The sequence below is a fragment of the Plodia interpunctella genome, chromosome 2, assembly GCF_027563975.2.
Source record: "Plodia interpunctella isolate USDA-ARS_2022_Savannah chromosome 2, ilPloInte3.2, whole genome shotgun sequence".
Classification (NCBI taxonomy): Eukaryota; Metazoa; Arthropoda; class Insecta; order Lepidoptera; family Pyralidae; genus Plodia; species Plodia interpunctella.
The window spans coordinates 5,793,351-5,819,625 of NC_071295.1; the positions used below are offsets into that span (position 1 = coordinate 5,793,351).

The 26,275-nt window shown below is 34.7% G+C and overlaps 1 protein-coding gene across 4 annotated transcripts in view; it reads right to left on the minus strand.

The window, feature by feature from the left end:
* LOC128681038 (uncharacterized protein) overlaps positions 1–22,529 on the minus strand; it is a 37,855-nt gene extending 15,326 nt beyond the window's left edge. For 2 of the 4 annotated variants that reach the window (XM_053764588.1, XM_053764583.1), the window contains exons 1-4: positions 22,190–22,529; positions 11,713–11,824; positions 3,253–3,357; positions 2,477–2,598 (exon numbers count right to left, since the gene is read on the minus strand). In XM_053764588.1, coding sequence (XP_053620563.1) covers positions 2,477–2,598; positions 3,253–3,357; positions 11,713–11,799 — 314 coding nt within the window. In that variant the 5' untranslated portion in view covers positions 11,800–11,824; positions 22,190–22,529. The remainder of the gene's footprint in view (positions 1–2,476; positions 2,599–3,252; positions 3,358–11,712; positions 11,825–22,189) is intronic. The other 2 variants (XM_053764604.1, XM_053764596.1) reach the window with 1 other exon arrangement.
* Between the last annotated feature and the right edge of the window lie 3,746 nt (positions 22,530–26,275).

Here is a 26,275-nt window from a genome sequence, read left to right on the forward strand (position 1 = left end):
ATAACAAAATTTTAATAAAACATCTTACCTTTCGAAAGAGAATAAAATATTATAATAATAAATGGAAACTTTTCTGAGACTTTCTAACTGACTGCCATTGTTGGAAAGTTAAAAAGTACTACAATAAGTTTATTAAAATGAAAGGAATAAAAATTCAGGCACGATTAAAATTTTATGAGTGCGGGATAATTTTGAAACAACAAGCCCCATTGTATTAAAGAGTTACCAATTAAAGCTATTTAAAAGCATAAAATTCCGTGCAGACGGAGATTTTATTCAAGCATTGACAGCTTGGCACTTTAGTGCACAGCTCGCAGCCCCGCCTGGCCCATTCATTACATCAGGAGTCAAAAGCACGTCAGTTTACGAGCTCGACGGTTTACTACGAGAGCACTAGACCGCCTTTTGTTCCCTACCGACTTTACTTTCTTTTACGATCATGAAAATTTAACAGTAATAAAACTGAAAACGTATTCATAAAAGCATTTATCCCTCATTTTTAAATGTATTTTAATCATAGAGCAACTAATCAAATCAAATTATACTGAAGCGAACCATTAATGAATGCTTGAAATCAATTTTCTTAGTCAAAAGTGACAAAAGTGAGATTCATACAATAATATGCGTAGCATGATATATATTAATACATAAATATTAATTGTGGTGTCAATAATAATTGACTACGATCTACCCCATCGTTAGGTCAAGTGACGTACTTCTGGACAGGTTAAAATTAACTTCAAAGTTGACCGGTGCGACCCACTCATAGTCTTAATAGAGATTTAACAGCAAGCCTAAACATTATATATAAACAACATCATTTAACGAAATTCTGTTTGATAAAATTAGATAATGTTGTTAGCAAATTGATATTAGGTATGCTGAAAACAATTTTCCACTTCAGAAATACACAAAGGGATGTCTCAAAGTAACGTAATGCCGACGTAACTGTTTATTATTGTAACACAAAGTGATTGGTGCGGAGCGTTGGTTCCCATCACACGACGTTTCTAAAGAGGCACTCAAACCGTGCGTGGAGATTCCCCATGCACTCAAGTGCCTCGGGTATTTATTTATATGTGAAAAAATATTTTGATACCTTATCTCTGTAGATGTCTATTGACAATTTAATGAATTTCAATGCTAACTGTCGCGGTACGCTTTCGACCTCAATATGATATGATTCGGAATTGATTTCAAAGTAGCTACACGATATGCAAAGCGGAGGAATCCACTTCGAGATGTGAAAACTTCGAAAGAGACACAAAACTAGGAAATAGAAAAATTAATTAAAATATTAAATGAAAATAGCGAATGATCTGATCATTTCATTCGACTATCAAAAGCAAAACGTATATAAAATCCACCGATCAAATCGACAAGGCACTCGTCATAAAAACCATAAATCATGATCCCGGGAGAAAAATAATAAAGTCTCATTAAAAAAGGTTTAGTTCTAAATTGAATAGGGAATTGCTAGAGTAAGTATCAGAAATGGCTGATTCCGGTGCTTTGGAAGCGCTGAGTAGGTATTATCCCATGTCGGCTGCGCAGATGTGTTTTATCACTTCCTACCCCGCGCTCTTTGGATGATATTAATGTGTCACAAGAGCATGGGTGACATTAAAGTCGATATAATGTGAATAATAATCATAGACTCCATTAAAATAATATATGAAAAAATTTAAATTTTACTCTAATTAGCATAATCAATCGAAATGCTGTTACAGTTTGCACGTCAGTTTTGCATTTATTTACGAAAGCTATGAACGAAATCATACTTCGCCTAAGGCAAAAAATGTATATCTAGAAACAAAACAGCAGCAGGGTCAAGATTTTAGATATTAGCGGACACAGATAATTTATTAACGCTACTTCACACATGCGTTTTGAGTCCGGCAGACAAAGCTTTGATGTGGTTTCGACATCGCAATTAATTCCGTGCCGTAAAATATGGACGCGAAATCATTAATTTCATTCTCACATACTGTTAGCGGTTGCTGAAACTCATTACAACTGTAATTACTGTAATATTTTCCATATTATCAAAATTCAGCGTTTAAATAAAACGATCGTTTTGTTTAATTAAGAGTTTCGAACAATGTGAAGATGAAATTGTACGTTAATTGAAATGGAAAGTTCGTATATTACGTACAAACCTGTTTCTTGTTAGAAATTCACGGATATCAACAAAATTAATTAGACGAAGAAATCTTTCAACAAGTTTATTATTTCTTTTAGTTCGATTAATTTTTATTTGGATTTGATCAACTTTTACTTTTTTTGTACAGAGAAAATTTATCATTACTGAGTTTGTGGCCAAAAAATATGTCTTGGATGACATTATGTATGTGAATATAGATAGTCTTAAATGATATTATAATACTTAATACTAATAAGAAATATCAAATACAGAAATAGGTCAATATTAGTTCCAGAGTAATGAATATGATTCATACGTAAGTACTAATAATACCTGGTGATTTCCTCTAGTAGTTTGCAAGGGTCAGCAGCATAGAACTTAACTCCGAAGTAGAAGGTGTGAGGATCGGAACCTCTGAGCTGCCGCCGTAGCCTCTTGCCAGCATCCAGCCAGTGCTGTTAAAAAGATAGAATTAAATATTTTGGTTTATGATGTGAAATAAAAGCTATTCCGTAATACTTATAGAAATTGAAGATTATTGCAATTATAAATCATAATTATGGTTCTGTTAACAGAAGTCAGAACACAGAAACACGTTTTTTTTAGCTCAGCAAATAAAAAGGATTTATTTGGCTTCAGTCGCCGAAACTTGGGTAAGTATTCTCTTACAAAAAAATATAAAAAAATGGCGCACCGTACGAAATGTAATAGACGATACACATTAACTGAAACTGCTCAAAACGAATTCCCATTCATCCCGAAATAACACCATGTTTTTAAGAGTTTCTAGTTGAATAGTACGAACATTTTCTTCATTTTCTCGACTATTTGCACCAAAAAACTTAGCGAAGTTTTTGTACCAATTGTTCCCAGAGAACAAGGTTACTAATGGAAAAAATAACTCAAAATCAAAATAAACAATCAATTGACTTAAAAATTTTTCCATCCATATAGTATCATATATCCATATAGTCAAAACAGATACTTTTTCAAATAATTTCAAGTCCAAAAGCATTCCATAATAAACTTTAATTAGAACAAAAAAACAGAGATTGGTACTTATGGAGATTAATAAATACAAAATTAAAAATTAACCAATTATTGCTTACTGTTTGGTTATCCTGGTCCACATAGCGCAATCCGAAATACGCCGTCTCCAGAAGATCCAAGTGTCTGAACACAACGTCCAGCAGCGCCTGCCCTGTGCTGTTGTCCTGTCAAGTGAAATTGGTCCATTAAACCTAATTTTCGATACATAGGATACATAGGCATGAAATTAGTTTCATGATAATAATTAAATTTTTTGTCAATGCATGCTTTTGTAAAACTTGACGTTTACACGAATACACGTTTTTGACGAAATTAGCGTTATGAAAATATTTTATGTAGTAATGAAAATAAAATTTATCAAGGCCGTTTTTTTGAACATCGCTTTTTTCACATTTTTTACGCTGAGATAAAAGATATTGGGTTATACCTAAAAACTATATTGGTATTGTTTGAATGCAGTCTAAGCTGACGTAAACAATATGATGGCTACTCCACTACTCCATAAATGAAGTAGTTGGCTGTTTAGCCATAGAATCAATATTTTAACTATTTTGAAAAAAATATTTGGCTGAAAGTTTTAATACATGAATACAACTACGTACGTCGGACATGTTTTATAGATATAAATAGTAATTTGTATTTAACGCAGCAGATATAATTTCGGCGCGATGGCGGATTAAAACATAATTTTGCAATTTGAAATGATGGCGGCTTACAATTAGTTGCAGCGCTGCGTGCCCAATAAACACGGATTATGTGAAAATATAATTTAAAATGTAGAAAGCAGCATAAATTAATATCCCACGATATTGGCACGTGACTATAGACGATTAGCATTGGAAGCGGGGCTTTCCACAATTAGGGTGATTTGCACGCGAGGCAGTAACACCAGTAGTCTCTGCAGATTCCAATGGCACTGCCTGGTAGCATAATCACTGGTTGTTGGAAACTAAATTGGCTAAAACGTAGAAGCTTAGCTCATGTAATAAATAGAAAATTACTTTGAATACATAATACTTTTAATAATCATTTTATTTCAATATTTAATTTCAAATTCTGACGAACTTTACATAAGGATTTTTTTGAATGGCTTGACAAGATGTGTCAAGCCATTACTTACTTACTTACTCAAAGGTCAATGAGGTATTAGTTAGCTATACGCATATTTTAGAAGCTACGTCATTCATTCATTTATAATCTAGTGTACTAGGAATACAAGAAACAGAAAGTAGTGGAGAGCCAATGCCGTCTGCATAACCACAACCACGTCAAGACAAGAGTATTCGGTTAAAATAAGATGTCTTGATGTTCTTGCCAGGTCCCTAATTTCACAAAATACCAAACGTTTTAATATCCAAACTTTAGAGTATGTGTTACCTTCTGTAACTTAATTATTTTTAAAACAGTAAGCAAGTCCTTTTTAAGTTCTCACGCAAGAACTCGCGTGATCTCCACCCGCGTGATACGGTGAACATCGCCGGCGAGATTCGGCAATTTGTGAAATAACCGCGTTTACGACTTCTCCCGTGTCAAGTTTTGTAATCAGTGTAATCACATCAATTGGAGTAATTTAAAATATTATAACGTCACGAATGAGTGACAATATGATTTATCTCTTGAAAAGTTACTTAATGTAAAAATAATTTGGACGATTATGTCCACTTTCTGATAAAATATATTTTTTTAAAAACATCAGCTAGGTATTTTTAATTTCTTATTAACATTTTTGATATTTTACATTTGATCTTTACTTAAAAAATAAATTCTTCACATTCATATTGCTCGCTAGTTGTAAATATAATTTTCAACACACTAAGCTTTCCAGAAACATCAGCGGGGTTAATTAATTCCGCGATGAAATTATTCCAATCAGGCTTCGTCGAAATTCCCCTAAGAATATATTCTCGAGTGTCGAGATAATAGTTAAGAGAATTACGTGCTTTTGAAATATTATATATCAATGAAGAGGTTGCCTGTAGGAATCTCCGTCGACTGTGGGAAAATTGCGAAACAGTTCATTGGGCTGCATAATAAATGATTTAATAACAGAGCCCGTTTGCTCCCAGCGTACGTTCGGCTCGAAAAATAACAAACGATTTTGAAATCCGGCGGCAGTTGATGTGATGTAGCTGGTCTCGCAGTGAGCGCACGCAAACGTAGCCGCGGGCCATTCGCACCACATCAAATTAAAGAGGGCACGGACATGGCGTGTATTTATTTGTTGCTCACATCAAAAGAAATTGTACGAACATTAATATTGGAAATGGTTTATATTGTAGAAACGCGCTGATAGTCAACATCTGGCTTATTTATAACGAAAAAATGAATACCACTATTACAAATTTTGTCTCGATATAACTACCTATGGAAATTAAAAGAAATATAAGTACCCAAGTAGGTACTTTACTATAATTATTTTTTCCTAAAATGTAACGATCTAATTTTTGTATGAAATTCGATTCTTATTCTGATTTATGTTATAATACGCACATTTATTTAGATTTTACATGTATTTTTGACAATTTTCAATATTTTTCTATACTTGATAATTGACGTCTTTAGAGAAAAATCTGCGTTGTTGCACCACTTCTTCAGGTTCGCCGTTCGGCTTCAACAAATATATCTCTCTCTCTAAGCGTTTTTCCGGTTTATTCCTCAGCCGTTGAATGTCAAAAGCCACAACTCGCTTTCCTACTTTTTCGTCTCCACTTGGCACGGTCGCCGTCGACCTAATTTTCAGACCATAGAGATATAGATATCATTATAGTTTTAATAAACAGCTTTTCTATTTCTTCAATCTCTTTAGTTTATGTAGAGATTATGTAGAGACGGACAATTCACCAACATGTCTGTTTACCCTTTAACATATTACAATTTATTACCTGCTCTACATAAATCAATCTGCGGGAGACATGGAATTATGTTTTGCAAATAAATTAATACAACATTGAAAGCAGGAAACATTGTGAACATGTAGTTAAGAACAGACACACTGCTTTCATTGCTTTATATTATCCTCATTGTTACTTTAGAGTGGTGAATATCCACTGTTTCTACAATATGTTATGAGTAGGCTAAATATAAATAAGTATATTAATAAATAAATGTCTATGCGATTCACACCATAATGTCAGTCCTTTGTAGTTTCAGTCGATGGAGGCTCTTAACTACTGAAGTCTATCTATCTAGATGGATGCCATCATCCGCAAATGGATCCATTAGTATCTGTATCAGTACCAAACATTAAAATAAGTTTGAATATATGTGATAATATGCCTATAGGTCCTGTCTCATTTATACATTTATATTTAAATTAATTAATATAAAAGCTTTTATTGATCTGTTTCATATATACTTACATATATATTTACATTATAGCAAAGCAATCACGATTCAGACGGGTCCACGCTGAACCATCGACCAATACTATGACTAGCATATTTGTACATTTTGATGATTGAGCGTTTTAACCTTAGTACAAGTAAACTTCTACTCATTCCGATTTGAAGTTCCTTTGTCTCGATTGGTAGAAGGCGTTGAAAGATCCGATGGAGAGAGCTGAAGTCATTTTTAATTCCAAGTTAAAACGTGACCATTATCTTTGACACATTCATAATATAAAACTAGTGCATACAAAATGATTTTTTTATTTGATTTCCTTGGCTTAAAAACATTTGACGTAGACGAAGATTACAGCCGTTCACTTGGGTGCCGTATTCTTCGGCACACAATGAAGACGTTATCAATACGGACCAAGCGGTGCATGCAGTACGCGGTGGCGCGTGAAATGTTCCGAGTGCTCCCGAGTCAATTTGCCGCCAACACAATGACCTCCTGTCCCCAACACTAGGCTCCACAAATTGCTGTGCATTTCCTTACTTTTCTACTAACTATAAAACACGGAGAATTGAGCATGGAGTTAAAAAATTGTGCTTAATTCCATCGACATTTACCTAATATTTCAGTTTTACTATATGTATTTATTTTTACTTCCTGTTATGAAAAATCACTTGTGCATACATGTATGTACATATTATAATAACACGTAACTATAGCGGAAGTTTTGAAGATTTTTCAGATTATTCTATAAAACTCGATTCATAGCAAGCCATACTCGCACAGACTGATGTGATGAGAACAGGCACGGATTTTCCCGCCGGATCTGTCCGACAGACGTGCCTGGTGGACAAATCCGTGCATGTATGATGAGACCAGACACGGATTTGCCGCTGCAGACACAGGGCAGGCCGATCCTGAATTGGCCAAAAAAATTCAACGAAATCATTTCCGCCGCAGATACAAAGTTTTCTTTCTTCAAGACAAAGAAAACCATGTGATTGGTAAATTTTGCTTTAAAAGAGACATTTTCATGGAATACCGATGTCGTATTCGTGTGTGGCGAATTACAGTTCATCTGTTGGACAAATCCGGCGTGCATATCTGTGCGTATATGATTTGTCCAAGCTAAATAAAATGGCGCAAAAGCGACAGAAAAATTCACCGACACGAAACTGCAATATTCTGTATGTATTTCAGATATTCGAGTTTCAACAAACCATGCTTCTCGTTCAGTCTGTCATTGAATATTCAATATTTTTTTCATAAGATCATTGTACTTATGATAGTGTTGATGTACTGATGACCGGATACATGACACAAATAGTATTCGAGGTTATTGACAAAATTGACAATTTACTACTCATTATTATAATTTGCAAATGTGAGAAATATTTTTTCTTTGCGTAGGGTTAGATATGGTGCCAGTTGGTGAAGAACTTTTAATGTCTTTCTCTGCTTTAAAAAGATACTACTGTCATTTCACGGGAATAAGCTAAATGAAATAGAAGCAGTCTCTTGATGATCTAATAATGGATGAAATCATATATACTTTTATATGTTATGGTTTTAATAATATTACAAATTAGCATTAAGAAATTTGAAATTTAATGATACTAATTTGTTAAACTATCGTTTAAAGTTAAATTAATTTCCAAAAACATATCCAGAACGGATATTAGCCCTACTTAGAGCGTTTATTTCAGGTAAGGCGAGCAAGCGCGGTGAGATCATTCATCCGTATCGTCTATAATCTTCTGTAATAAAGGTAATAATACCAAGAAGCGCAAGTTCAAGCAATTACTGACTCCGTTGTACCTTGAAATCTGAGATTGACTCATACAATTTAGAATACTATATATATAGGAGTCTTTATTAATCTAAGGATCGACTATAGCCGATCTGTACTGATCATTGTTCCCGGTTTCAGTATTTATTTTTAATGTCAAAGTCTCGAACTATAAATATGAGAGATAGATCTAGTGTTAAATATAAATAATGTAACATTTTAATCTCAGATGTTTCAGTATGATATTTATACTTATTAAAAATACTTTTTGAACAGTGTAACGCTATCTCAGGAATAACAAATCGTTCGCAATGATAGAGGATTTCACTGGTAGTGGAATACTAATAAATCTTGATGTTTTAGTGATGCGGAAGGAGAAAAGTTGTCGCGGAATCCGTTTAAGACAAATGTTCCTTTATGATAACTGTGAGGGTGGGACGGCGATTTATCTGAAATATCCATACAATTTAGAGGGAAACGTCGAACTCTCGTCTCTTCCACTTTACCTAAATTGGATGATTCTAGCCCAATATATCTTGGGAATTTGTTTGACGAACAAGCCGGGGCTCTCGAGCACGCCAAACAAAAGCATTTCTGGGATAAATTCCTTCCTTGTTTACGGTTATGACATAGACTTGCGTAAGTGTTATCTGAATAACTGTGGAGTTACTTCGAAGCTGTCCTATATGTTGCCAAGTTAGCGGGAATTTGCGACGTAATAGAGATTGTAGGCGAGCTCTGCTCCGGAGACCATTATTCTTTCGCACGCTGCGCTCTTGGCCGGAAGGTACAAACATTATTTCTGTGTACATTTTAAGAGCGACATTGAATTTTATTGAATTTTTCACTTTTACACATTGTGACCCGCCAGGTTATAAAGTTCATTCATCTTTCTAAATGGATTCTGAACTTATGTTTACTAACAAAATGTCGTCAAACTTATTAGGTAGCTAGTTAAATGTATCCACGAGTCAAACTTGATTATAATTTTGTAATAAACTATCTCCAACCCACGTAATATGATTGGAATTTACATCAATTTCCACATCCGGGAAAGGGTTACCTGGGACTAAGCTATACATACATAGTATAGAGATAAAGGAAGGTGTAGTTGAATACAGGCAAATAGTGATGACACGTGCGAGGGTTCCATAGACGGGGACGCGTGGCCACGCGTTGTTCCCCGTTGTACACACTATCTACGTTGCAGAAATATATACACTACCACACAATTTTAGCAATAAAGACACACATTCCAATATTCCACAAATCGATTTAAAAAGTAACATGTATCAATTTGGGGTAAATTTTCCGCCATTTATTAGGGAAAATATAATTTAAAAATCATGGCGCTTTTGAGTGAAGACAAGTTTCAATCGATATGCCAAAGAATATTTTCAAAGTTATATATAAATACTATATATATATATATATATATATATATATATATATATATATATATATATATAGTTCGAGACTTTGACATTAAAAATAAATACTGAAACCGGGAACAATGATCAGTACAGATCGGCTATAGTCGATCCTTAGATTAATAAAGACTCCTATATATATAGTATTCTAAATTGTATGAGTCAATCTCAGATTTCAAGGTACAACGGAGTCAGTAATTGCTTGAACTTGCGCTTCTTGGTATTATTACCTTTATTACAGAAGATTATAGACGATACGGATGAATGATCTCACCGCGCTTGCTCGCCTTACCTGAAATAAACGCTCTAAGTAGGGCTAATATCCGTTCTGGATATGTTTTTGGAAATTAATTTAACTTTAAACGATAGTTTAACAAATTAGTATCATTAAATTTCAAATTTCTTAATGCTAATTTGTAATATTATTAAAACCATAACATATAAAAGTATATATGATTTCATCCATTATTAGATCATCAAGAGACTGCTTCTATTTCATTTAGCTTATTCCCGTGAAATGACAGTAGTATCTTTTTAAAGCAGAGAAAGACATTAAAAGTTCTTCACCAACTGGCACCATATCTAACCCTACGCAAAGAAAAAATATTTCTCACATTTGCAAATTATAATAATGAGTAGTAAATTGTCAATTTTGTCAATAACCTCGAATACTATTTGTGTCGTGTATCCGGTCATCAGTAAATCGATTTAAAAAGTAACATGTATCAATTTGGGGTAAATTTTCCCCCATTTATTAGGGAAAATATAATTTAAAAATCATGGCGCTTTTGAGTGAAGACAAGTTTCAATCGATATGCCAAAGAATATTTTCAAAGTTATATATAAATACTATATATATATATATATTTAGTATATATATATATATATAATTGTTTTATATATAGATATATATATATATATAATTAAAAGTTCAAAATTCTTTCGTATTATAGTGTTTTGCTCTATTACACAATACCACACTATAAAACTTAGTCTTTTGTCCACATCATATGTAGGAATAATCTACATCAAAAGCTTTGTTTTAACACCTAATATAAATAGGATCCCCACCTGTTACCATCTTTAGTTTGTGTCACGAGACACTCTCACATTCACCACGCGACGACAATGCCAGCCAAATAGAATTTAATATTCATAGAACCGACGTACGATTCAGTGAATTCATCCGCACCTTGGACCCGGCCTTCGCATATAAAAGACCTTCCTTGAGCCCCTGGGTGTTCTTCAAATAATTCGTCGTGGAATAGCTGCACTTCAAATGTGAAGGATGGAAAGAAACCTCGTTGTTTTATAGATACGGGAAAATTGAAAAATGCTATCGGCGTCCGCCGGGACACCAGCCGCGCCGCACGTCGTCGATTTTCGAAATAATCCCTCTTCGATATCGGCCACAAGGAGGGATTCCAAGTTATATTGAAAATTACCTATAAGTATTTGTTTGTAAATAGAATTAAGGGTTTTTGGATAAGAGGGACCATGACTTTCGTTTTATATCTTTCTGGTAAATATTTTTACGATTTAAGTTGGGTGTAATTCCACGTCATATAGTATGTTTTGAATCACTTTGTTGAATATTTATTAAATATTATTTGAAACTTTTAGCTTTTTATGGCTTTCTAGCTACTTTCTTAGCCTTTTAAGCATCCATAAACATCCGCTTTCCTACCATTGGTTTCCAACCAATGTTATCCATAACATCAAACTAGCACTTCTTGCGTTTGACCCTTCTGACAGAATAAGCACGTAGAACTTTGTCCCAAATGTAATTTGTAAGCTTCAATAAATATTATTTAACAAACCATATTGTAGAAAAGATTGCGAATATCAATCGAAGTGGTATTTAGGCAGCAATGTTAGGATCGTAGCAAACATCGTCCTCTACCTACCCCTATGAGACTCTAGCATGATAATAAAACCACAACAATAAAATTTATAAATCCTACCTGTATTTCGTGTAGCAACTCCCTCTCATCCAGCAACACCACACGGCAGGCCAGGGTGCGCGGCGCGGGGCACAGGCATTCCATCATGCTGCCGCCGGCGCCCTCAAGCCTTCTGCAACACAACCTCTATTATTACCATTCATTCACAGACGTGATCATTAAAAAAATGCTCCCACGATCGGTAATCGGGAGACGGGGTTGGGTACTCTCAGGTGCAATGTAATATCAAAATAAACTAGTCGTTGTAGATTTTAGTCAGCAAAGTTTTCTATATACTGGATGCATTAAACTTCAAAATTAAAATAAACATTTTCTTATACCAATATAGATACTTTGAACAAGTATACTTATAACAAACTTGTATATTCAATCCAAATATTTGCACGTGTTCTGAGATAAAATGCAGACTCCTAATATTCTACCACGAGCAGAAGTTGTTTGAAGTCAATTACGGAGTTATTTGCAGCCAGACTCAATAGTAAAATCACCAAAGGGTTGGTCGAAACCAAATATATCCTCGTTAAAAGTTAGTCTGGGAGGCAGCGAGCGAACCGAGGGTCTGTTTTAACAATTTCATTTTAATTAGTAGGAACCCGACGACCTGTGGGCCCTAGCGAATTTGATTTGATGTTTTTTTTGCGCACCAGCTAAAGTATTATCGACCTGTTACCAAATTTTTAGGGCGTGTAGAACAATTTGATATAGTTACATTATACACATTGATGTACATTGTTCTTGTGTCAGCTTCAGATCACTTCGTCCATTGAAATGATCTTATCTTAAGATTATTTTATAAGAAAAATAATTTCAATGAATGTTACAGTCAACTGGAAGTGTAATATTTTCTATACAATTAGAAATAATGGATAACATTAGTATGTTATCCATTATTTCTTCGAAGGATGTAGTCATCCTTCTGAGCTTATTTCATAATCATAACTCAGAGAGACAATGATGAATAGATTCATGTTTCATACAGACCCATTCCAAATACACACAAACAAAATATTTAGTGTTTGCCCTTTTAAACCCATAACCTCCATGAGAAATTTTAGTTAATTGGATTACCGAAGAAATAAATAAAACCTAAAATAACAAATCTTTTTCCGTTAACAAATAATAACACAAAATTTACCTACTCTATCGGTAGGTGTACCTATAATTACTATCAGGTCATATGGAGCCAAACACAGCATTTGATCTTGATGGAAATTTGTTAATTTACGAAACAATATTAAGTTGAAAGTTAATTACCCTTATTAACTTTAAAAAAAAAAAAGAAAAAATTTCTTTTTAATATCAGTGAGGAAGATTTTGAAATAGGTATGTTGTTTAAAAATATATATATATATCCATACAAAGCTAATATATTATTCAGATTTCGTCGCCGTTATGTACTCAGAAGTCGATTCTTGTCACAATTGACAGTGACGTCAAGAATTCCTTCATTGTTCCGCATGCTTGTTATAAAGTGTGTTTTAGTCTTATTGGCTTTTATTATAAATATAAATCCACAATCTACATCAACAATCTTATTTGTTTTGTTTTACTAATAGTTTAGCTACAAATGTCATTAATCAACAAAAGCTACATTTTAGACCTCGAATTTAGATTGATTTTATGTAATAACCATAAGAAAATCTACAAGTATGTAAAACAGATAAGGAAAAAATAAGAAAGCGCATCATAACACAACAAATGTAGCGCATCACGAAACTTCTAATAGACAAACTAAGAACTTTGAGGGGAGCAAACAACAGACACGGCAATACGAGCCATTAATCCGAACGATCCCGCCAGAGATTAGTGCTTCGGGTGCTCCCGCCATTGACCCCCGCTCTCCTCTCCGCTCCCCACACCTAGAAAATATTTTCCTGCCATTGTCTGAACAGGAAGCAAAAAGAGGAACCGCGATTGACATCGTAGCTCGGGAGGCGACGGCGCCGCGGCCCTCCAATCTCACTCGCTGCGAATTTTCCCTTTGTTCGACGGTACACGCGAGGTGAGATAGATCTGCTATCTGCTACTAGGTACAAGAAATAAAGAAAATATAGAATTAAAACTCGAATCGAGACGTTTCTTGAGATAAGATAATAGCAAGAAAGTAAACAGAGAAAAATCTATTTACTCTTTTACTATTCTAATACATTTTCGTAAATGTCAAATCAAAGATACAAAAAAAATTTCACGATATTTAAATATTTTTTTGTGAGATAAGAACTAAATTATGAAATCTGTTCAACTGAGATTTATTAAGTTGATATTGATATATCTGAAATCAGGCTCAGTTATCTGAATCCATGTATCTACATTATTACAAAATTCCTCCAGCGTTTTTCAATTGAGAATTTTAATTTTCCAATGCTTTTAATTTATTTTCTTCTTATTTTGTACTCCGCTATATTCTCGTCTGGTGCACACGATAACATCATTTCACGTTAACAGTAATCACTCATATTCTCACGTATGTCATTTCCCGTGTGCATCGAGTAACGAACCGTGAACAGACAAATGAAGCTTGCTTATTTTTCACAATGTTCTTTTCAGAATGGATGCAACCTGCAACAATATTGATTCCGCGTACCTAATGTTTGCATTGTTAGGTGTACTTGTATGGCGATAAGACTTCTTTTAACTTAAGAATCATTTCTGAGGGTTGAGATAATAATTTCATTCTTGGTATTTTATTATTTACATCTCACGATCATCATACTTATGATAATTGCCGATACTTACCTATAGGAAGTCATCGTGTTTATACAATAGAAATAAGAATACATACGAGAGATGTCTATTTATAACTTGGGACTCCGTTACAATCTTAAACTTTATCACCATTAGATAACTTCTGTTCTAGGAAGTTTGAAGTTAAAAATAAAAAGCTGAATCACACTTGTATCCAAGACGTCTTATAACTGTTATTATCATAAAAATAACGAGCATGATGTCTCACAAAATATGCTTTATTGTAACCACAGCTGGCCGTTCTTGGAAAAGCTGACAGCTCGACAATTACCGTATCTGTGGAAGCTGCTGTTATTTTACTTTTACTTTGACTGCAAGTCTGATTCGTTGTTCAAAAGCAAATGAATCCAATCGCGTTAATGAGATTAAGAAGAGATGAGATTAAGAAGAAATATCGCTGATTTTATCAGCGATAAAATTATTACATATTCGTTTTGAATTCACATTTCAATTTATCGGTCACTAATGGTCCCGGATTCGCTCGGGTAAAAAAATAAATTTAACTCCTAAGCATAATCTATTTCTGGGTCAGATTTCTTCAAAAACGGTCAAGTAGTTTTTAAGTTTTTCATTACAATTTTTTTCTCTTTATTAATAATAGTAAGGAAGTATGGATTTTGAAATAGGTATGCTGTTCTATATAATATTACACAAATAGACAGGAAGGATTTTGAAATAGATAGGTAATATATTATTCAGATTTCTGTTGTTTTCTGGTTTAAAATTTACGTAATATTATGAGAATCGCCGTTATGTACTCAGAAGTCGATTCGTGTCACAATGGACAGTGTCATCATTGATTTCCTTCTGTTTATTTGATGACAAACGTCCGTAACATGCGATAATAACTTTATAAAGTGATGATTGTTTATTGGTGGGTAAGGTTTGATAGGATAGGACAGTGGAGTAGTGTGGAGCGGACGCCGACGCATGCCGGCACGCACGCGCGGCACGCATACTGATGTGTGGTGACGACGCATTCAATATATATACTCTCGCATACGTGGAACATACATAGGGAAAATATTTATTTAGATTGTTGTATTTAATGTAAAATTGATACTTTATTATTTAGCAAACAATACGTCGCCGCTTTCTGTCGACTTTTTTACCGATGAAATACCTAAATGGCCATTTTTAGCGGGAACACTACTTTCGTTACTGTGTTTAACAACAATTAAGAAAAAAGTAAAATACATGACCGAAGCAGAAAATCCTATACTTAAGGAGAACCTATAACAACGCATGGGTAAGTAAAATGAGGGGATGATTTCTGCCTCTGAAATAACCGCGTATATACAAAGCTGGAGGTATATCAATATGCCTGTTTGACTAACGGCACGTGAATATTTCATCTGACCGGCTGAATGAATGGCGACTTTGTTCCAAATGCAACTGGCAGCTACGTATGCGAATCCGAAGTTCATGAAGTGGAGATTTTATTTTCTATAAAATTTTTTTTTTTGATAAATCCTATCGGGTAAATCTAGATAAGAAATGCGGTATTGATAAATATTAAGAAATGCATATATGCAATATCGGCAACCAAGTAGATTACCGCAATATCGATAATCCGCATTACTTAATATTATTATTTAAGTCTAAATTAAAATAGGATTAACTAAATGAAAAAGCCAGACAATTTAAACTTAAATACGGTTCAATCATTTAATGATTCGTTTTCTATTAAACTGAAATGATACAGTTCGAATTTTATGTAGCTATAACTTGCACGCACCAAGCACGAGTTATAAACTCCCACACCACCACGCCGCGCCGCGGTGTGGCGCAAAATTCTAAAGGCTCCATAGATTGATCGCAGAGACCATATCTCGCCAGACGGACGTCATAAAGTTGCTCAACACAAGTCGTACTTTTCGCGCTTTGGGCGATAAACCGGCTAAACTCTCACAAAAGCTATATTACCCCGATAAATCTCCCATCAAGAGTCGCCCGAACTACGCTGATATCTCCGCAGGTAAGACCACGAAAATAACTCTCGTCCTGCGGTTTCACTTCGTTGTTTGTTTTCACCGTTAAAATTGATTGAATTCACATTGTTACTTTCCACAGAAAAACTCGTAAAAGATTATTCCAGTATTTTCATTTTTCAAGTACTACTCGCAAAACGAGTGTTGTATTTTATTTTCCTCGAATAAAGTTAACAGATGACTTGGACCCGAGTGGTAGCTTGGAATGAAGCCAAAAAGCAGAGTTGCGAATTGCTTGCGAATGACATATTTTACCTAGTTGACTTGCAAGCATGTGTATATCGAACATTACTAAACTGTAAAATGCATTGTGAATTTTAAAAAGTCTGGATCGAGATTTCTGTTGGTGAAGTTTTCTTGTTGTACTAATGATGCAGATTTCGGTAGAATGGATTACTTCACAGTAATCACCGTTGAGTCAGAGATAATCTGTTCAAGTTTCAAGCATTCCACGGCAACTAAGTTGTTTTTTTTTCGAAATGAGTAGTTACATTTATTATTATGAGTAATTTCTTGGCTCTCAAATTAAGGCAGGTAGCCCGCGGCGCGCCTCAACGGAGGTTCGTACGCCATCCGAAGGCTCACATCCACTCACTCGGGCTCCGCCCACAGTTTAAAATTTTTCTACTTGCCTGAGATTAATACTAGTTCCCTGTATTGTTTAAATGTGGAGTAGTAATTATATAGCCATTATTATTTTCGACTTAACCGGCCCAATCTCGAGGCTCTATTGTTATCCAATTTGGATTTCAAGAGGTCAATGAAATGTCTACTTTAATAAAATCATGTCAGATTTTTTATTTAAAATTAAAAAAGTCATCCTATTTATTAATTGACTATTTATTTTCAATTAATGTCGAAGTTAATTTTCAGAGCACTTAAAAGACTCTTTCATTCGCTTCTTTTGGCGGAAACCGTATGAAGGAGGAAAGCTTGCAACTTTTTGTCACTAATAGCGGTGTTAATTAAAAAGTTGCAGTTATCCGTAAGGTTTCGCGGCTGCTCTCGGCCCAGGATGCGGTCACGCAAATGCAAATGCACCTGTGAAGTTGTAATTTTGCAGCCTTCCTGTATATTAAGTTGAAAGTTAAAAAAATGATTTTACTTTCAATTTACATTTCCATTACATAATGGAAATTAAACATTTCATTTAATAAATACGCAACATCACTCGAATTAGTATTACCGTTTAACATTTTTCACATTTTTATATTTTTACAAATGAAAATAGTCTGATAGATTATATTGAAAAACATACAGTATTCATACGATCATGTGTAGTACCTACATGGCCTGTGACTTGCACGGGCGCCACTAAATGGAATGTTAATAATGCCATGGCACCGGTGCACTGCATTAAGATATAGAATGAACGATGCATGTGTGACGTGCGCTGTTTTCCCTGGCCGGCATTTAGTATGAAGATTAGTGTCACCAAAAGTACTTCCGTGCGTTGTTTTGCTTAGTATCTTTTGAATTAATCTAAGAGCCGAGTTTCTTCATGCTATAGTGATTAAAATAAACGTTGATAAAAATAAAAAATAATTATAATATATAAAACTGAAGCTACAAAGTTCAATTCTAAATTGTACACAATTACGTCGTAGAACATGGCTTCTAACAAAGCACAAAGAACGCCTTGGAAGCTAAACTTAACTAGCTACTAACTCAAACTAGTAGAAAAGCGAAGCGGAAAGTTAAATCTTTTCTTATTCATTATACCTTGTGCATCCTGTGAATGTCCCGAAACTTCTACATCTGTAAACTTCGCAAGTAGATCATCATAATATGTTAGCTACACGTCATAATATATTCGCCGTTAACATACCCGCTACGTTCCGGTTTCACCTGAGCGACTGGGAGAGAGCAACTAACGAAGAACCCCTCTAAAACTTTGTTTTACGTTAGCACCGCACTCGCTTTGTGAATTAAAACCGGCGCTCCTTTTGCACTAAAACGCCCCTTAATGAAACGCGATCGTCGCAAATTCGTCTAAATTTCCGCAACAATGAATAGAGCAGCATAAAATCAAAGGAGCAGAGAGCTCAAGAATGTGTGTCTTTTTAATTACAGCTATACTTTTCTACCATCTTATTCCATCTAGATGCGACGTTGTTTATAAGTAAATTTTATGAAGTTATCCTTAATCATATCAGAAAATGATCATTGGTATTTAAGATTCTCGCGGGATCAAAAGTGTTTTCTCAAATTAGCTCTACCTATTGCAGCAGGAATTCACCACTGAATGTAACATTATAGCACCTATAGTTTTGACTTGGAAACTGCTGTTTTCTTATGGAAAGTTGATATGTAATTTAATATCTAAATATCTCTATATCCTCGATAGTTTGGTGTAGCAAGCTCGCTTCGCAGACTACGCAGTATTCACCCGCATAACGAGAGGTTAAATTAAATAACAACCAAAGTTTGACAAGCCTCAGAGTCTCAAGTGTTGTAGCGTGAGCGGATCAACCATTATTAGTTTGATTCTATTCCAAGTTCCTGACCACAAACTGCTAGTGACTGGCTCTCGAGTCGCCAACACTCAACATGTTACTCCTTGACAACTTTCTCAAACAAAATTAATTTATACAGAATATTGGCGAAGTTCGTGGAGTTCTCTTTACAAGTTGAGATAAGTATTTGTTTTAATTTGCATTTTGATGCTCACTTGTAATATTTTGTGATTACAGCTATGTATTTTTCTTTTATATTTTGTTACGTTACCTAGGTACATCATCCCTCTCATCCTTCGTCTATTATAAAAGTTTCCAAGGCCCTTTTCCACTTTATACTAGATATGATTACTATATATTTAAAGAAAGTTTAATTAAACAGTACATTTTTGATAGGTAAATGACTGGTATCAAACATTAATTTCCTTTGAGGGTAAAATCATTCATAAATCTGTATATTCGTTCCATACGGTGGAGTATTGAACCGACCAGAGCTTTGATGGACCCGATTCAATCTGGTAATCGGAAATGGGCATTGTGCAACAAAGGCTCCATTGTCCAGCACAGCACACCGCGCCCGCGCCGCGTCCGCGAATATTCATGATCATGATGACAGTCACGGTACACATACACACGCCACATACATATACATGACCTGCTATGTACTATTTGCTACAATAGATCCCTTGCGAACTGCGCCAAATCACGAAATCGTATAAGCCATTCAGTATACCTGGCACAAAACTATAAACAAAGAAAACCAAAATAGAACACCAGTTAACACTTTCTACTGCACAATCGTTGTCCAAAATCATGAACCGTAATATTGTAAATAAACGCATTCCAATAAAAAAGAGGGTCAAGTCAGCAAAAAGTGAAATGCGAGATAAGACCGCAGGTGAACTACTTGTTCGTAGATAGTTTGAATATTTATGTGAGGAATATTATCAGACCAGTCCGGATAGGTACACAACTTGTTTTGCTGTTTATGTAAATCTTGCGCGAGGCATCAATGACTTTGTAACTGGGCGGTGTGCGTGCACACTAACTCTCTAATGTTTATTCAGTGGTGGAGCCAAGTGCATTCCTGTTTACGGCACACCACGCAAATTTATCATTTACAGTTACAAGTTTATGGTCATTGATAGACATAGGTATTTTGAATGTAATTTTAACTACAAAGCAGAGTTTACTACCAATTAATTATGGCACGACTGCTATAGGAAAGTTTTATTACATATATACTTAAATAGATAATTTTATTGCACTGAGAAATATTAGCAACTCACAAAAACCCGACTCATAAATTAATTGAATAGTGCTTCAAACGACGCAATCGTTTGAGCCACCATATAATTAATTTATGAGAGGAAGTTGTAACCTTAACTATCTTTGCAGAAACGTTTCAGAAACTAATATCTGTTGGTAGCTTTATAGGGTATGTACGCGTCTTCAAAACGTGGGGACAAAAGAACCAGGAGCGCCTTGAGTGGGTAACCCCGCGAGAGGACCAAGATTGGCAAATCTGCCGAGGACAAGAGGGCACTTGACCCTCTCTATCGTATCGGTCCCAACTCCTATTTCTAATCAAAATCGTGATTTGAGATCTGACCAACCCTTACATTAATTGTTACCTTCGTAAGGCAAAATAACTAATAAATCTTACATAAAGAAAGAGAAAGAAGTTCTAGATTCTTTCAAATTCGAATCCAATTATTGAGATTAAATTATACATCACTATCATAAAAGAATATATTCATTGAAGACTATATTTTTCCACTTAAGTTTGATTATCACGTATCAACAAAGCAAAATTTTAGGCAAATTCCTTAAAACTACTAATATATCTAATAATACACCACATCGTACAAGAATTATGAAACTTTAAAAATTAATTAGATGAAAAGAATCCAACTTTAGTTAAAAATCATGTCTTATAAATGATAATTTAGAGGTTTTTTCACTTGGCCTCATATATATATAGTTTTAATTTATTTAGTTTTATTAAAAAATTGTGCGTTGTAAGTGCGTTTGAGCTCAATCTAGCCTGATGAAAAGTAAAGATGAGCTCTAGGGTGTTATAAAAGGTAATAAACAAATAAGGAAAACCCTTCCCGAGTTTTATCTGTAGCACGTGCTATCGTAAAATAGAATAGTAAGTCTGAACCAAAGGAAGGCTAATAAATGAGATTGGATTGGTTATCTGTGACAGAGTCAGATCGGAGGAAGAAAGATGGGAGTCTCTCGAGACCTGCAAACGAAAGGTTCTTTACTTATTGGTATCCTATAGGTATACCGAATACGAAGAGACATTATCTCTTATCGTTGCCATTTATTAAAAGAATAACCGGAGAATTCTATTGAAGACAAATGTACCGAATAGTTTGCCATACAGAAAGTAGTTGAATAATGAAAAAATGGGTAACTAATGATAAAATATTCTAGCCCATACTCTTTAAAATTTCTAAGCTACCGATTTAGCGTTGAATGTTCCAAAAAAAATACAAAACGAAGTGGGCTCTTACTTTGAAAAGCTTTTTTATAGATTTGCTAGGAGCATTAGTGTTATTGAGTAACATGTACCTACTTTGATGTGGATAATCAATCTCTAATGGCAATTACAATTACTAATGGCATTTACTTTAGCTTATCTAAGTAATTATATGTATGTACTGAAAGTAAATACGACCTTCTTCGGTGAATTAATGCTTTATAAGTCTTGCCTACATAGCACTTCAAGACCATTGTTAAAATCTAAAGCATCCATCACAATTTCTGTAATAAAACATGGTAAAGACATAATGATCTGTGACTGAAGATCTCCGTAATCGAGTTCCGCAAAGAAATAAAATTAGATTATTGCCAAGGTGAGGTAATTGTAAATGGTATTGGATGCGGTGACCGCGGGCCGCGGGCGTTCAACTCCGCGCAGTGGGGCTGTGCCCGGCAGCTAGTACCCAGAATTGCTCATATACATACACTCCAAAATGCCGAGAACAAAGTCAATTGGACAAACAGGTCAAGCTAACGCACCATCGACCATTATAGATCATTTGTATGCAAGAGGACTACGAAATCGTCGTTAGGGATTTTCTATAGACAATAACATATTAACATTAAATAGGAAACTTTATATAATCCTTATTTTTGTTTGAATGTATTTGTTATTAACAGGCATTTATTAAGTTCTATATAACAATGTTTAGCATAGGGTGTAACATCGCCAGTCATCATTACACATCAGCAAAGATTATTTACATTGTTACAAAAGTGAGCAAAACTTACATCAATTGAAATAAAAAAGTTGAAAATTCAGCAGCGTCTCACGCAAGTGAAATCCATGCGGGATTTGTGTACCAGTAAAGATAATTTTGCACTTATATCGTTCTTGACAACATGACTGTCGATGCCGGTATTTTAAAAATCACTTCACGTCACTTCCGTGTTCACATTGTGTCATAAATTAGTGTTGAACTGAGTTTAACTCCAGTGTTGGAAGTTAAAAACGTGTAGGGGAGCACAACAAGTGTTATAAACAAGGATGTTCCGCGAGCTCAAGTTGGGCGCTGGGCGTCGTGGCACCTGTCCCTGTGTGAGCACGAACACGTCTCTACTGAGGCGACCGGCGGCGGCTGCTTGCCGGTCCCGCATCCACGCAACCAGCTCACCAACATACACTCAGTCTATACGTACTTCACTTTAGAACAACTTCCATTGCTGTTTCAATAAACCTGTTCTAAAAAATTACGCATCGACCACGCAATGTAGAGCGCGAAGCAAATTACAAGCGACAGTAAAGTTGTGTTTAAGCTCCGCGTGGGAGGGAAAAGCTATCAAAAGTCCACTCCACAAGCGTTTCTCAAAGCTTCGCTTGTGGCGCCAGCTCTTGGATCGACAGGGAAACAGAATACAACGCCATCTATTGGTACCAACTTACTTTATCACTTGGTTGGAAGATGTTGCTGCAGAAGCAGAAACCAGCCAACCATGATTGTAATATTATTTAAAATCTAAAGATAGAGCCACAAGTGAATTTATATAGGAGCCATGTAGCATCGCTCAGTCGCGCTACGTTGTTTTGACGTCCGTCGACAGACAAGCTCACAACCATGGAATTAGTAGGTACTCTGAGTACTTACTAAACCTATAAAAAATAACAGAGGTCTAAGAGGTCTCTTTGGGTATAGTCATGTTCCGTTGTTTTGACACCGTCGACGAACAACGCCCAAATTGTATGGAAATTCGACGTTCGTCAACGCACGTCTGTGCCTATGGAAAACAACGGAAAAGCACGATGCAACGTAGAAATGTGGCCTGCCTCCAACGCTAGAAGACGCGTCCCGTGCACTCCCGTGGTTTTCGGTGTAGAATTACCATGCTATCACAAGTTATTGGTACTCTACCCAATCTATGTACCAAAGATGCCTAAATTTTTCCAGTAAAATGTTGCACCACTTTTATTCCATTTTATGGGGAGTCAGTGCAATGGGAAAGATGCACGTATCCAGTAGTTTCATGGTTGCAATTTTTTATAATATTCATGCAAATCTTGACTCCAAACTAAATTAAAGTAAAATAAACAATAACTGTATCCTATTGATTACGGCCACTGTTCTTATTCTATTGCTACTACCTATCAACTGCTAGAAATGTAACCGTATTATATAACCGCCATGCCCTGATGTATGTACTGTGAGTTGAGCCATGACTCATGTAGTCAGTATGATGGTTTATTTGTATTCACGTTGTCAAGCCTAAGTCCCATACTGTCATGATTATGATTCATGCTATCAAAGGTTATTTAAATAAATGTCTAATAATGTTTATATTGTGACAGCATTTCATTTGAGGCGACGTCAAGAGTTTTATAAAATTATAGTGAGTGTGAAAAATGTACTTATAAGCATAAGCATCACTTCATATTTATAACAATTATAGACCGACTACATATATAGAAACATAGGGTTTTCTTTATTAACTTAAACGTATCAGCATTAACGTATCAACGTATCAGCGAAATAACGCATATCCATTTTCTATCAAGTTTATTATGAAGTAGAAAATGCATATTAATTTATTCGGAAATTAGACCTTCACAGGAACTTTTTACGTCAAATTTAAAATTACTAAATATTTATCACGGCTACAACCTACCATTACGCTAAGAAGAAATGCTGAAATAAACTCATTTAAATAACAGGAATAGGTAACAGGATAAAAATAATTAACAAAATATTATATGACAGTTCAATGTACGGACACAAGTTCTAAGTCTTCGGATTGATTAAAAGATGCCCCAGAACATGAACATTCAAGTAGGATGCACTGATTGATTTAATCAATGCAGATACGTTTCACAATAACATTATCTGTGTTATTTCAAAGGAAAATCATTTCCTTCAGATATTTCAATGTTCATAATATTGAATTATAATAATTTAAAAATAGTGTTAAAAAAAACAGACAATAGGTCAAACTCGTAGCTTGTAGCATGCCTTCGTAACACATTTCGTAGCAAGATGTTTATAACTTTTGTTCAAAACGCGTAAATAATGAACATCACGAGTACATTAAAGTGTTTTAAAGTATTGAGTAGTCTTGTGTCTCCTTATCAACCTTATCGTATGACCTTCTCGTCCGAGGTACAATATTAGCATGTGTAGTCCATTACGTTGCGCAAGTCTTGTAACTCTTGTAAGAGTTAAAGAGGAAAGCATATAAGAACAATGCGTATGTAACATCCTTTCTGGTCCAGAAACTGCGTCCGGCCTAGATGTGCGTGGTCGAGCTAATAGTGAAAGCTGGCCATTGTTGCGGTGACATTAGTCCCTAATAAAGCAACAATAGCGTTAAGCAGCATTACTGCTCTAATGAGAATGTTGTAAAGCCATACTGTGATGCTTGATAATATAAAATCCTTATCAATATCATAAATAGGATTTACGGTTGAATGTATTTTACTGTTTCTGTTCCCCTTCTTTGAATTATATCTCTTAGCTAAAGGAAATACCCTAAAGTAATTTTCTTTGAAAATTTCCCATAGACATAACCTAGATTTATTGAATGCGTTTAAATAAATTGTCATGATACGTGATTTTATTGGTTCATACATAACATTACTTTTCATCTAATATTTTTTCGCCTTGTGTTTTCAACGAACCTGAGAACAGAGATTTTTATTAATCCTGATTTATGTATGTTTTGTCGTACGAGCGTGTTCTTTATTATCAGTTTCAAGCTTCGTGGAAGTTACTATCAACCAACAATTTTAAGGAAAGTGTACATAAATAATTATAAAAAGCAGTAGATCAATTTACAGTATTTATCAAAATCAAAGGTGCTATCCGTAGATATGTCCGCTTAACATTAAATTCACCTGATTCAGTCACTAGTCAGTATGTAAGAGTTTGCTCTATCATCAGATTGGCGCTACGAAGAGTATGAAGGAGTTCAAACAAACTCCTTTGTACTAATTATGGTTGATATCGACGCCCAAGTCAAATAACGGTTGAGTGACACTTCAACGGTTGCATGCGGCCGACTGGAACCGATCAGCAAATAAATAAATTTATAGATAGATAGCTTGTGTAAATAAATAAATATTTTATGCACTTACAAATTAGAATATGTTCATTTTCTTGCTATATAGGTACCTAGGATGGTAGGCTATTTTAAGTGACAAAAAAGGAATAACAAAATTTTGTAATTCAATTTCTCATTACAAATTGATTAATTTATATATGTAAATATGTAATTTATAAAAAAATCAATCTTCATTGAAATTAATATATTTCAATAAAAAATATATCAAGACTATATTTTTATTTTATCTAAGTATAAAACGAATGAAAATGGAACTGCTTTCCGTTTTGTAACCGGCTACGATGGCTTTTTTCCTGGCTACGACGTGGTCCGAAGAGATTATTTTTGAACAATTTCACATAACCTTATTCATCTACAATTTCCATAATGTACGCTCCTTGTGTGGAACGCAGGTGGTTCCCATGCAGAAACCGTACACCATTGTCGAGGCTGATCGGTGCCGCTTCTCACCACGTCAATTACAGCCCGACCTTGATTCTAATCCTATCATTTCTCGTTTTTTCACGGCTCTTCATTATAGTTTTAAGTAATTTCTAAAATTTATGTCCGACTGTTTGCTAATTTGAAAACTTTAGCGAATAGTTAATTGCTGAACAGCAATTAACTGGAAGAACAGAACTTCACTGTTCAGTGAAGTAAGTAACTTTGTAGTCTTGAAACATGAATATCTATTAGTTTCAAAGTCAAAGCATTTTTATGTGCAACTTCTTTAAAAGTTACATGTATACTTTGAAAAATTACTTAACTCAAGTCAAATTTTAAATTATG